General features: G+C 34.2%; 2 protein-coding genes across 2 annotated transcripts; one reads left to right on the top strand and one right to left on the bottom strand.

Annotated features, from left to right (window-relative positions):
• Nucleotides 1–7,542: 7,542 nt before the first annotated feature.
• Nucleotides 7,543–8,166, bottom strand: LOC103961768. The gene is made up of 2 exons (XM_009374362.3): nt 7,822–8,166; nt 7,543–7,714 (listed from the first exon to the last, which is right to left on the bottom strand). The coding sequence occupies exons 1-2, from the start codon at nt 8,056–8,058 to the stop codon at nt 7,661–7,663; spliced, it is 291 nt and encodes a 96-aa protein (XP_009372637.2). The 5' UTR covers nt 8,059–8,166; the 3' UTR covers nt 7,543–7,660.
• Nucleotides 8,167–10,292: 2,126 nt separating this feature from the next.
• Nucleotides 10,293–13,814, top strand: LOC103961764 (cinnamoyl-CoA reductase 1). Its single transcript, XM_009374359.2, has 6 exons — nt 10,293–10,508; nt 11,030–11,199; nt 11,412–11,597; nt 12,458–12,620; nt 13,025–13,214; nt 13,404–13,814. The coding sequence occupies exons 1-6, from the start codon at nt 10,391–10,393 to the stop codon at nt 13,531–13,533; spliced, it is 957 nt and encodes a 318-aa protein (XP_009372634.2). The 5' UTR covers nt 10,293–10,390; the 3' UTR covers nt 13,534–13,814.

Raw genomic sequence — 13,814 nt, forward strand, 5'->3', positions numbered from 1 at the left:
ATTATTAGTTTACGAAATTTTATACTTACAATAGTAACTATTGATATTATAAATTACTCTATAAAAGATCATTTTTTACAAAATAAAAATAATATATAAAATTATTTAATTATCAAACACTATAAAAACAGATAGACGAATTCGATAAAAAAAAGAACAAATAAGAAGTATACATAAAAATGAAAAATATAAGTATATGCGAGAAATGTGGAAGAGAGAGGGAGATGTGAGAAAAGGAGGGTATGCGTGAGAATTTTTTTGCCTATGGATATAAATTCAAACGACATGCTTGAGGTGAAGATATGAATCAACAGTGCGACTATCAAGTTACATATTTCTGATACATTGTTCATTTATTTTGTATATTTTGATGATTGAACAATCTTGTATTCGAATAATTTGTTTGAAGAGATGATTTTCAAATGAAAATTAAGAAATTGAACGTTTTTTATTATGGAGTTTGTATGTGAAGATACGTTATTCGCAAGAGGTGAGATGTGTGCATTTGAACGGTTTCTTAATGAATTTGTTTAATTAGATTGTTGTATGGTTCATTTGTCACTCATGTGGTACGTTAATACATATATATATTCTACATGAAAATAATTTATGAAAAAAGTTGAGATTACAAATTAAACTAATTGACAGTATATGAAGAATAACTTAGCTAATTATATACATTAATTTTATTTATTGTGCACACTATGTATATTGGTCCTTTGCTTTATCAAACGATTAGAAATAAATAAGTGTATTTGGAGAAATAAAATGTGTAGAAATTTATATCATACTTCATAAACAAACTCTAATACATATAAATCTGAAAAATTAAGGGTTTTTTTTTTTATAACGGCCCATTTCAGTTTTCGTTTTTTGTTTTCATTTTGTGGTAGAGAAAATTAGTTTTAGTATTATTGTTATTTTTATTGGTTTTCTTGTGGCAAAGGATCGGGATTGTTTTCTCGTTATGTTTACAATTCATTGCTTGTCAGGAATTAAGGTTGCTTTAATTTTGTCAGATTTGTGACACATTTTCTAATACAATTTTTGACACGTGTTTTTGTGAGTGCCACTTCGTAATATATTTTAACTCTTTATCTTTTAGGTATTTCCTCAAATATCATGTACCAAAAAATCATCCAAATTTGAAACTCTGTAACCGCTGGATTAAGGGTATAGGGTTTCTTTGTAGAAACGTAATTATTTATTTTATTCACTGCAAATGAATGTTTTCATAGTTTTGAATTTATCTAATTTTTTTGCAAGGATGATCTATAAATTATGTTCTAAAAGATAGATGTTTCAAATTGTTAAAATACTTTGTGTAAAAAATTGTGTAAAAAAAGTGGTGTCACAAATCCGTCATTATATATATATATATATTTTTATATTTACAAATGTTTAAAGTGCAAATATTTTTTTTTTAGGATAATGCTAAGGAGATTAAAATTTTAAAAAAATTTACAAACAAATAATGTGCTTGTTGATGATTGAATTATTACTTAAACGTTGATTAACGTGCTTATTTTTATTACTGATACATCATTTGGTTTGACCTCTCTAACATTACTCTTTCTTTCTTTTTAAGTGCTAATAACAACTTCTTAAGCCCAACAAGTAGAGTGGCGGTCATCAGTTTTCCAATTGTCTGCCCCCCATCATACAAATTCCAAAATCCCAAGTTGGTTCCTTAACTAGTTTAGTTGTACAATTGAATCAAAGGAAAAGGGCAAATGCTTGCCACTACACTCGGGCAAAGACAGAAAACTAAACTAAGTTTCAAGGACGAAGCTAGAAAACCAAACCCACTCTAACCAATATAATACTTCATTTATAAATAAAAAAAATACGCCAAAACAAAACAAGTCAAAACAGTAATATATACTAACAAATTTAACACGCAGCTAACACAAAAATAATACGCAAAACCACCAAGGAACTTTAACGTGGTTTAACCCTCTACTCCACCAAATTATTAGGGTCTAGGAAACAAGTTGATGGAACAGATGAAACCACCAAAAGCATTAGAACCGCTTTTTTTTTTTTTTTTTTTTTTTTTGTTTTAATGAGAAACAAGCATTTGAACCGTTTGGGAGAGTTGATTTGATCATGGTTAAGGAAAATGCTAGAAAGATCACGATAATGACTTATATAAAACGAGTTTACAATGACGTGACGTCTCTTGTCCAATAATGTATTGTCATATGCAAAAAAAAATTTACACAGTTATATGTTATTGAATTAGAATATCATATAACGGTTAATATGTTCAACGTAGGTTGCTCTTGATGTCCTTCTATCATAATAATTAATAATTTATAAAATAAATTATTATTTAACGAGTCTAAACCCACAAATCAAACTGCATCATAGGCATCTAGCAACATAAAAAATTATAAGGAGAAAGATTGTTTTTTGTGAATTAGTGTTGAAAATTTGGCACAAAGTGGTGGACCTAGCCAACCGAGTAAGGAGCAGAGGGTAATAGAATAATTAAATACAGGAAGTAAAATAATTAATTAGGGCAGGCAGGGCAGCGGATTATTGCATTAAGGTTGATAAAGCACCCTGCAGGGACAACAACAAGCCGCGCTTCACATGGCCTAATTATCACTTGAAAAGAACAAGCAAACAAAAGTCGCAGATGCCTTTGATTCAATTAAATATTACATAATCAAGAGAATTGAAACAATGAAAACTGTATCAGTTGTCGTCATCATCTCAAATGATGAGATTAGATGGCGCAGTCGATTGAGAATCAAATTAAAAGACGTCAATTCAATTTAACAATATAGTCTAAGCATAGTTAATTCACTTTAGACTACGATGACTGAATTAGGCCCATGATGTATTATGTTGAAAGAAATAAAGCGAGGAGATGCGTTGCCTTGATATATAGACATTTTTAGTCCAGTTCTAATGTTTACTTGCTGAGTAATATTAGAGAAATTAAATTTGGAGATAAAGTTTTGAAAATTAAAAAAACATAGAAATTGATAATTGATTGATTACTTAAACGTTGATAAACGTATTTATTCCTATTAGTTACACATTATTTATTTTACAAATTTAATCTCCCTTACATTACTCTTACTTGCCCAAAACATGATTTTAAATTTTGAGGATGTATTTGTATTTTGGGTATTTTTTTACATTACTCTTACTTGCCCAAAACATGATTTTAAAATTTGAGGATGTATTTGTATTTTGGGTATTTTTTTTTTCCTGTTAGAATTCCTAGCAACTTAGTATATCTTGGTAGACTATAACTGTACAACACTTTCAATAGAAAAGTTTGAAATTTTCTCATATTTTTTTAGCCGATTACAATTTTTTTATGTTTAAAGTTATCGTTTAATTACTGATTTGTTACTGAGGTGCTTTTATAAAAAATGAGTATAAAAAAAAGCTGAGCTCAAAAGGATGTGTGGTAAACACTTAAAAATAACTTATTTTCACAGTTTTAGATAAAAAAACTAAAAACGTGAAACAGCAAAAATGATCTTATTCTCACAGTACAGCAAAAACATTTTTTTTTTTCAAAACACAACATTATCAAACCAGTCATAAATTTATTCTCTTTATCACAGTACGACGGCAAGTAAAAATGAGTGAAAATGGAAATGGAAATGATGGTCTGATACAGTGCTACCAGCTCCCACCATTTGTCGTGTCCTTTGGAATCATTTTCAATCTACAACTGACTCGACAACATCCTTCATTTTCGATGCCCTTTTATATTGGCTGTCCCTCCGACACCTCACTTCAATTTTTGAAGAAATTTTTTCTTGGGATCGAAACACGGATGATATATTACGTGTTTTTATATAAGTGGTGAGAATTTATATATATTTTAAGTTATAAACTTTTTAACACATATATCCCATCATTTGTATAATAACATGTGATGTACTATTTCGTGTTCCCATCATATTAAAAAATCTCTCCAATTTCTATTGCTCAAGACTCAAACTCCTACTCCTAGATTATGTTATTATTTACCTCGGCAGCATAAAGTCCTCATGCGGATCACACAACGGGGCTAGTGAAGATGTTGCACAAAATGTCTTAAGCGCTAGTGGCGAGCTTTATGAGCCATTTTCAAGCTTTAAAATATGAAAGCAATTTACATAAAATAGATTTATTGTCACTGTAGTATTTTAATCAATAATGCAATGATATGTAAAATAAACTTAGAAATGACAATGTACTATGACCAGGGCTCCAAATGGCAATAAACTTGTTCCATAAGTCCCTTTCGTATAATAGAGTACAATAACATTTGCTTTATTTAGTAGCTCAACCTAAAAGAGAGTGAGTGTGATACGTTGTTAGATAGAAAGAGAAATTTCTAAATCCGTTATTGTCTGGTTTTTTCCGAATAAGAGCTACTTGTTAGCTTAAAAGAGTGGTTCATGAAAACAGTATGGGTGCATGCCACATGAGGGCAGACTGATGCAACCCAACAAGTAATGTCAAGGCTTGACCTAGCTAGCTAAGGGAGATGCTGTTAGACCATCTTCAACGGGCTCCTTAAATGAGCTTCTAAGTTTCTAACTAAATTTTAGAAAGGATTTTGAATAATTCATTTCTAATCGCATTCTTTATCCACCTCCTAAGAAAGGGGTTTTAGAAAATTTCGAATATAAGGAGTAAGAAAGGAGTTCCTAGCATTAATTATCAATATTTTCATAATATTTTAAGTAAAAACTCTATTCTTATTGATTCACAATCCTTATGACTCCCTAAACTAGATAGTACGAGTGAAGAATAAATTTTTAATGTTATTTCTTTTTACTTGTAACTTATAAGTGAGATGTCATAAGTTAGAGTTGCGTAAAATGAGGAATTAAATATAACAATGCAATGTGTGAGTACTCTTAAAACGAAAGTTTGCGTGTTATGAAAGTTGCCATCATGAAGAGCTTATTCCTTTCCCTCCTTTCATGTTGGCGGTCCCGCATGGGCGGTGACAAGGAGAGGTGACCAACAATTCAACAAACAACACGTGAAGAAAGGCTGACCCAACAATAAGCAACGTGGATAACTGTGTGGCTCGGACAGCCCAACCAATAATTTGGATCCGGCCCACCATACACAGCTAGTCAACATTGTCCTCTCGCTACTTTGTGGATTTCTCTAGTCATGTCACCAGCGTGGGATGCCGACCGAAATCATCTCCTTGCTTGCAAAAATCAAGAAGGATTATTTACACTAACAGGTTGTCTTCAAAAAATTAAAATGTCCCACTTCAAATTAACTTTGTCTCCCCCTTTATTTCGTTAACTCGATAAAAAATCATGATAAAATCGTCTTACATGCCACATGTATAATGTTAATTATAAAATATTTTATACTTTAAAAATGTTAAAAAAAGAAAACTTAAAATCAAGTGTGAAAGAAAGAAAAGAGTGGATTGAAGTTGGATTGGTGTTGGCAGTCGCAGCATGGCTCACGCTGGAGCCACTTGACGTCGATGTAGGTCTCGAGCACCACGTGAAGAGCTTCGTCGGAGAGGGAGTTGTAGCCCCTGTGTTTGGGAGTTGCGGAGGATGGCTCGAGGTGCAGTTGGATGGAGAAGGTGATGGAATTGACATGTTAACACATCAGCCAATTAATGGCCTTACTTTGCCACGTCAGAAGATTTAACGTAATTTTTTTTACCGAGTTAACCGAATGAAATAAAGAGAGGCACAAAGTTAGACATTCTGAAGATTAAGTGAGACATTTTGAGTTTCAGAAGGCAAAATGAGGCTAAAATTAAGTTTCGGAAGGCGTTGGTGTAAATCACAAATGCATTCGGAAGAAAAACTGAAAAAAATAATACACAATACAAATCAAAATAATTGTGTAGGATCATAAAACTCTGAATCTTGGATGAATGATAAACTGCCATAGTTATAGGAGTACTAAGTTAATAAGTCATACATGAAGCATTGGGAGAGAGCAACTGGCAAAGACTGAGGCAAGAGATATGGGTCACAAACAATCAATTCGGGTTCATACTATAGGGATAGGCAAGAGTATTTACACATGATCTTTATAGATTTGAAAAAAGTGTATGATAGGGTCTCAAGAGAAATTCTTTTGAGGATTCTAGAGGAGAAACGAGTACGAGATGAATTTATCCAAGCAATAAAGGATATGCAGTAAAAACTCATCTATTACTTTGTAGTGTAGTAGGGAGATACCCAAAGCAACCCTCATCCGCTGAGACAATAAAAAACAAAATAGAAGGGCCGTACGTTAACCTCAGGAGAAAATTCTCCATCAAACTGGCCATATTCCAAAGAGCAAGCAAACTTAAAATAAGAAGACGACATCAAGTGTAGAGTTGGATATAACTGGCATCAGCCTTAAACTAGGTTAGCTGGTGTCTGACTGTCTTCATTGACTACAAAAATATTGACTTGGGACAAAGTGGCAAACAAAAATATTGATTTGCAGTGGAATCTTATGTGGGAGAGTGAATTTTTTTCACCTTCACATTTTGTTCATAACAAGAAATAAGAATAGAAAAGGGCAGGTTTGGGAAATGACTCTTGGAGAAGAAAGGTTCCATCCACCACTTACTGGATGGAATCTTTAAATCTGTTAAAATCTGTCTAAAACTAGTGAAATGGTAAGAAAAGAGGCAGTTTATACCCTTGGGAAAGCATTTCTCTTCCAACCTTAAATAGGAACTTCAACATAGATGGAAAGGTACAGGTAGCATTGTAGCTACGGTTAAAGTGCCTTACAATGAGTGGTTTGATGTCAGATTTTTAAGTTGATGTAACGTATTTCTGAACCCAAACAAGACCTATACATTGTCCCCATAACCCTTCACAGAATCACACTCTCCTGCTAAAACTCTAGAGCAGTAGAACTAAGAGGAACCGCAACCTCCAAAGCATAACAATCAAGAATGAATGCAAAACCTAGAGACGTTTGTTCTGAGGTAAAAAAACATATTCAAGAACAGAAATGAACAACAAGGGCCTCACAAATAGAATAGTCGAATAGATTTACTGACATGCATCACTCTGTAACACATACACGCAAATGTTAAGGGAAATAACTTTAGTTATGATTCCATAGACTGGTTAGCATAAAAGGCAAGTAAGGAATGCTCTAAAGTTGAAGGTATCAACCAAGCAGGATGTGATGTTCACTGATGAATACTGAAATCCTGGGATGTTTTTGGTGCACAAAATACAGTTGAAATGAGACTTCAACACGAGAAATCAGACGAGCGCAATTCAAAATCAGAGAGAGAAAATTATTAAATAAAAAAGTGAGCAGATAGACGACGAATTTACTGGCCATGCATCAAGCGAATAAAATGTGCACCAAGTACAACATCAATCAAACCAATTCAAATCTTCTTCTTTATTCCTTGTGAGAACATCACATCTCCAGTAAACCAAGGTTTTACTAAATTTTCATATCCAGACGCTGATGTCAAAATTGCGACGTATATTCATATTCAGGCACATGAAACGACCCTCAAGGTCTAACTTTTTCGGTCAGTTTAAATTTGTGTAACTGTAAACTTACAAGTATTCAAAATTGAACTTTATTGCAACATATACAAAAGGTATTTAAGGGGTAACATTCCAACTGATAACACTTCGAACAACACTATTATAGTGTAACTCGGTAAACGATAACTTACAAACTACTCATCCGGTTTTCGAGCTTTATTCTTGTTGCCGTATATCAATCCAGTCTCCTGAAACGGAATTCAAGTTGTAATTTGAAGTATTTGGCAAGCAATTGAAAAACTCAATCATAATTTTTTTCACTTGAAACAGCAGAAACTCAGATATGAAACAGTACCTGAGGATCGGCGATGGGTTTCCGTTTCTCTACGTAGGCATGGGGATCCGCAGAGGCCAGAGCAGCCCTTTCCTGCTGTTCCCGCTTGAGGTCCTGTGAGGGCTTCACCCAGAGGAAGTAGGCTAGCGTACCAGCCACCACCCATGACGCCAGGTTGCTTCCTCCTCTCAGGCCTCCCGTCGAATTCGATACGAAGGACCTCACATTTCCCAATCTTCTCTTCCAGGTGCTCGTCATTGCTGTCAATTTCGTCGTCTCTCTCGCCGATATGGGGATTTATAGGGTTTTTTTTAATTTCTCTGATCCCCTTTGCATGATATATGCTATCTACAAACCGTAACGCCGAAACGGTGGAGGCAGGAGGGCCTCCTCAAGTAAACAACAATTTTAGGCCTCTTGGGCCACTCTTTAAGTTGGTTGGACTGGGCCTCTTGGATCACTCTTTTAAATTACTTAATGGATTCAACGGTCGGAAATAGTTAAAGAAGAATCACATGAGAAAGACCTTTATAATCGGTGATTATAATATTTTGATTTCTCCAAACCCTTTAGCATGCCTCTTTTTATGTTTATATTTGTTAACCATGGTCCATGGGTCCACTATTTAAGATTAATAAAATTATCTTTAAGCAATGACCTTGCTCAAGCTAATCTATTGTATCGTCTTAAATTTTTATTACCACAATAATCGATTTTAGGACATACATTCGAAGTTCCAATAATCTTTCACTTGCACTAAAAATTAATCAGTGTTTCATTAAACCAATGACAAATATACCAAAATTTTCAAATTGCTAACAGAAGAAGTATGATAAAAGCACTGGATATGCACGTCGTCATTGGAATAGAGCGTGAGTAAACCGTAAAACATCTATGAAGGACGGAGAGAGAATATGTTAAAGAGAATATTGTCCTTATAACGTGTTACAGAACGAAAAAGTGATCTTCTATCAAGAATATTGTTATTCTTTCCAACTTTGATTGTAATTGTATTGGACAATAAGAATATTATTATACTGTGAAATTAATTAATAAAATAAATAGATCTATTTGGAAAGTACATCTTCAGCACTATTTTCGGAAGTCTATTAATTAAATAGTATAGAGTATGGATCTCTATATCTATATTCGATATTTAAAAAAGAAAAAGAAAAAGAAGAGAACAACGGGTGGCAAACGACGGTTATCCACCCCTTTTGGGAGCTTGAAAGATTCACAGAGGCATTTCAGCCTTCCCTGACCACAAGTCTGGCTTCCACAACAGCAGGGTTTTCGAACCCGAGACCTCCAATTTTTAGTATTTAAATATCAATGCATTACATTTAAGAGTACAACTAGAGAGGGTTCAATGGTCAACCTACCCTAACTCAACCTTTACAATTCGGGTTTAGGGAATAATGCGGTTTTAGTCGGGTTTTAATTAGATTCAAGTTTATTCGCGTTGGGTTTAGGTTCATCTAACTTTATCGAGTTCAATCTTATAACACCTAATTTTGCATGATTTTTTAAATTTGAACCAAACAACGTTAATATTAGTGAAAATTTCATTTACACATCATCATCCACACAAAAGCTAAAACAAACAAGTTGGAGACTATTTCTAATATTTCAACCATGCAAGGTTGAAAGTCAAATTATAAGACGTACCAAAACTTCAACCAGCAAAAATGTAAAAGTAACACTTTCATCATTATCCTTATGAAAAAAGACAATAAACCTTACATAACTTATATAATATGAAATGGGATGGGTAATATGTGCATGAGCGAATTCGGGCTCAAAATCAGGTTGAGTTTTGGTTGACATGGGCGGCCAATACATTCACCCTACCCAACCCAATAAATGACAGAGTTGAGGTTGGCTTGGATGTGGACGGGTTTTTCTTCATTCTAACTTGCTCGATCGGATTTAAAATCGAGTTAAGTATGTGCAGATTTGGGTTGACCAAACCCAAGTTGCACCCTAATTACAGTTATTTCAATTTGATTTTATATGCACACCATGTGTGGAAGTTGCTCGCATTTTATTATCTATCTATACTATCCCTTTTAGGTTCTATTATTTCCAAAGACGAATTTGAACCACATTATTGTTAACTCATGGTGAGGCTAAGCCCACCCTTTAATGTAGATAATATCGTTCGTTAAAAAAAAAAAAAAAACTAATAACAATTTAACTTTTGGGAATATTTATGTCAAACAATTAAATAAGCTATTTAAACCCTATAAAATTGTTGTATTGTAGACTATTAGATGGATGATTTAGATGTGGTTTTCAGGAGAATTTATCTTTAGCAATTTTCTGCACAAAATGTAGGTTTCGTAGCATCATTAGTCATACAAATCTTTATTGTGTTCTAGAGAAAAGAGGAAAAAGAAAAAGGTTGCGTGATGGTACATCGCACATTCGCACTTAATACGTCCAGTGGGTTTGCACATGGGTGGGCTGCCAATAATATAAGCCGAACCGAGAGAGGAAGTAAAGGGAGTGGGTGGGTGTTGACTGTTGAGAGAGTGAGAGAGAGAGAGAGAGAGAGAGAGAGAGAGGTCGGAGGTGTGTGTGATAAAAAATGGCGGTTGAGAAGGGAAGATACTGTGTAACAGGAGCTGGAGGGTTTCTTGCGTCGTGGGTTGTTAAGCTTCTTCTTTCCAAGGATTCTATTGTCCACGGAACCCTCAGAGACCCCTGTATGTATCCTCTATCCAACCATTTTCCTTTCTTTCTTTCTACTGTTTGCACTTGCAGTGACTACTGTTCCATCGATCGTAGGACAAGATATATCTGTTTTCATTTTCATTATCTGCTACTTTGATACTCGTTTGATGCTTAATTATTTAGAGGCTGCTTGATTATCATTTCGTTTTTCAATTTTTTCAATTTTCCTTTTTTTTTTTTAAACTAAAAAAAATACTGAAAACGTGTTCGGTAACTATTTGAGTTTTTTTAATTTGGCAAGCAGTTACCAAACATGTAATGAAAACTAAAAACTGGCATAGTATCGAACGGACCTTTAACAAGATAAAATGCTCAGTTCTTAAATTCTAATGATTTTGGCTATAATTTTGTTGGTGTGATATGCTTGATTACAAGTAATGTAAACACAAAATGAACAAATTTCTTGATTGAGTGGAAACTGGCTCAAAGAGTGTCAGGAAGCGGAAATCGTTGATGATTAATAGTACTGTATTTGTGTTGTGCACAAACGCAGCTAATGACAGGCACGCCCACTTGAAAAAACTTGACAAGGCATCTGAGAACCTTAAACTATTCAAAGCGGACTTGTTGGACTATGAATCCCTTCGCACAGCGATTCAAGGTTGTGATGGAGTGTTTCATGTTGCCAGTCCAGTTCCCTACGACCCTGTGCCAAATCCTGAGGCAAGAATTTCTCTCATTCATTGATCACCGAGATACTCGATCTCAATTGCAATAGATTAGTTAGTAGTTAGTACACTCACTTCTCTTCGGTTATTGCTAATTAGTATGGTACTCTATTTGTGGTTGGTACCATGTACAGTTTTATTATGCCAATGTATGCTAACCAAATAAACGCTCATATTTTCCTACATTTTGATTTATCGTTTGTCCAGGTAGAATTGATTGAACCTGCCGTGAAGGGAACACTTAATGTACTTAAAGCATGCCTTGAAGCAAAAGTCAAGCGAGTTGTTTTCGTGTCATCTGCAGCTTCTCTTGTCATGAATCCTAAGTGGTCTCAAGGCCAAGTGTTGGATGAAACTTGTTGGTCAGACAAGGAATACTGCAGAAGTAGTAAGGTATTCCATTAACATATATATGTGATTGTAGTTCTAGAATGAACTCATAATTTTGGTGATCAATGCCACGCGTAGTAGAACTAAGAAATAGGAACACGCATTCACAACTTTCCTTTAGGATCCAGTTAGCAGTGTTGATTCTTCACCGAGGATACCAAGAGAAAAGGACTTCCCGGGATTATGTTTTAATTCCCCAAGAAATATCGAACAATTAAAAAGGAAAGGAAAGTGTATTATTTATTCTATAATGACGAAAAATGGAACTTTAACGAAAAACTTATGGTATTGTTCACTTTAACGAAAAACCACATTTTCACACTAAAAAGTCAATCCTGGTACTATTTACTTTACCTTTTATTTTGTCCTTATCGTTAAACCTCAAAGTTTTTTAAGCCATTTTCATTAGTTTTCCTACATAACCCATAGAGTTAGAATGATTAAAACAATATCAATAATCTTCACTAAAACAAGAAAAGGGAAAGAATGGAATTTGCCAATGATGGTAAGTTTTGAGATTCACCTTCAAAATAATAAACTGCACACATTTCAGTATCATAACAAACTATTTTCGAAACTGAAATTGAAATTTACTCTATAATGGTCAAATCTTGTTTTTCAATAGTCCTATGCAATGAAAAATATATGTTGAATATCATCTCGTGCGGTTCTTAAACTTTCGCTCATGGTTTTATCCAGTATTTTCACTTTTGGTAGAGAATTGAAATGGCGCAAATCCATTTAGTGTGATGAAATCATCTAGCTATTCATTCTGCAACACTGCACTCGTAAAGTTATTTCAGTGTGATTGTATCATTTCATATGTGTGTTTCGACTATCTAATTATTTCTTTAATCTTCCAGAATTGGTATTGTCTTTCAAAAACTGAAGCGGAATATGAAGCCCTGGAGTATGCAAGAATAAATGGGCTTGACTTGGTAACTGTTTGTCCTACACTTATTATGGGGCCAATTCTACAGACCACTGTAAATGCAAGCACCTTGGTCCTCATCAAGCTTTTGAGGGGTACTTACTTTTGACATAACTACTTGATGCTGAATTAAATCCCTTGCTTAATTTGTTAAAAAAAAATTAAATCCATTTCTTTAAAATCAAGGGTTTTCACAAATAACCCCTATAGAATTCCATTTCACAGTTAAAAATTGATAGGTCAGGGATTTGTTTTCTATAGTTTGATTCTTTAAATTTTTCTTACTACCATTAACAGTTACACGCCTTACATAATTATGTGTCAAATCTACATATGTTTAGATAGATAGGTAGGTGGGGTTGTAAACTCATCCTTTGGTATTTGTCTATTGTGGTTGTTTATGCATTTGGCTCCATTTTGATCTCTATGACCCAGGATACAGGTTTATCCCCCAGTCATGAATATTCATATTAACTGATTTAATATTGTCTCCTCGCAGAAGGATATGAGTCACTGGAAAACAAGCCGCGGATGATAGTTGATGTGCGGGATGTAGCTGAAGCAGTCGTTATGGTGTATGAGAAGCCTGAGGCTGAAGGAAGATACATATGCACCGCTCATAATATCAAAACGACAGATCTGGTTGAAGAGTTGAAGAGCATTTATCCTAATTACAGTTATCCTAAGAAGTAAGGTTTCTCTTCAATCTATACTTGGTAACTAGAATGGAGAGATTTTCAAATGAGTTATGTATATAGTGTGATTGATCATCGATGTCATCCAATGCAAAATTAAGCAGAATGGACAGGGATTCTTGTTGTAATGGTTTTCCGTTTAAACTAATTTTATGATTTTGGATTATACATGTATATTGGCAGCTTTGTTGAAGTAGAAGAACGACCAAGGTTGAGCTCGGAGAAACTTCAGAGGCTGGGTTTGAGTTTCCGACCATTGAAAGAGACGCTTACTGACTCAGTTGAAAGCTACAAGGAGGCTGGGCTGCTCTGATACTGAACATCTCAGAGCGTGCTCTACGTAGCTAACTACATTGTTTGAAGTTACACATCCGACAATCGAAGAGGAAAATTTGGCTTAATTTGTTGCAGTGCCGTTTAGGTTGGTGGAGTCCGAAATATATGTTAGTTTTCTGTCTTATAGCTACTGCCCAGTGATAGTTACCAAATAATATTTCATATTTTTGTGTTTGTTGAGAAAACAATGTTTTGGCTTTGGCCTTTATGATCTTACTCATTCGACTTGTTCAAATGGAAATAAGCTATTGACGGATA

Source organism: the organism of the source record quoted next, unplaced genomic scaffold (genome assembly GCF_019419815.1).
Source record: "Pyrus x bretschneideri cultivar Hongxiangsu unplaced genomic scaffold, Pyrus_bretschneideri_v1 Contig76, whole genome shotgun sequence".
Taxonomy (NCBI): domain Eukaryota; kingdom Viridiplantae; phylum Streptophyta; class Magnoliopsida; order Rosales; family Rosaceae; genus Pyrus; species Pyrus x bretschneideri.

Coding starts and splice junctions, on each gene's coding strand:
- LOC103961764 (XM_009374359.2), top strand. CDS start 10,391: ATGGCGGTTGAGAAGGGAAGATACTGTGTAACAGGAGCTGGAGGGTTT. Junction 11,598..12,457: donor AATACTGCAGAAGTAGTAAG/GTATTCCATTAA, acceptor TTAATCTTCCAG/AATTGGTATTGTCTTTCAAA. Junction 13,215..13,403: donor AATTACAGTTATCCTAAGAA/GTAAGGTTTCTC, acceptor GTATATTGGCAG/CTTTGTTGAAGTAGAAGAAC.
- LOC103961768 (XM_009374362.3), bottom strand. CDS start 8,058: ATGACGAGCACCTGGAAGAGAAGATTGGGAAATGTGAGGTCCTTCGTA. Junction 7,715..7,821: donor AACCCATCGCCGATCCTCAG/GTACTGTTTCAT, acceptor ATTCCGTTTCAG/GAGACTGGATTGATATACGG.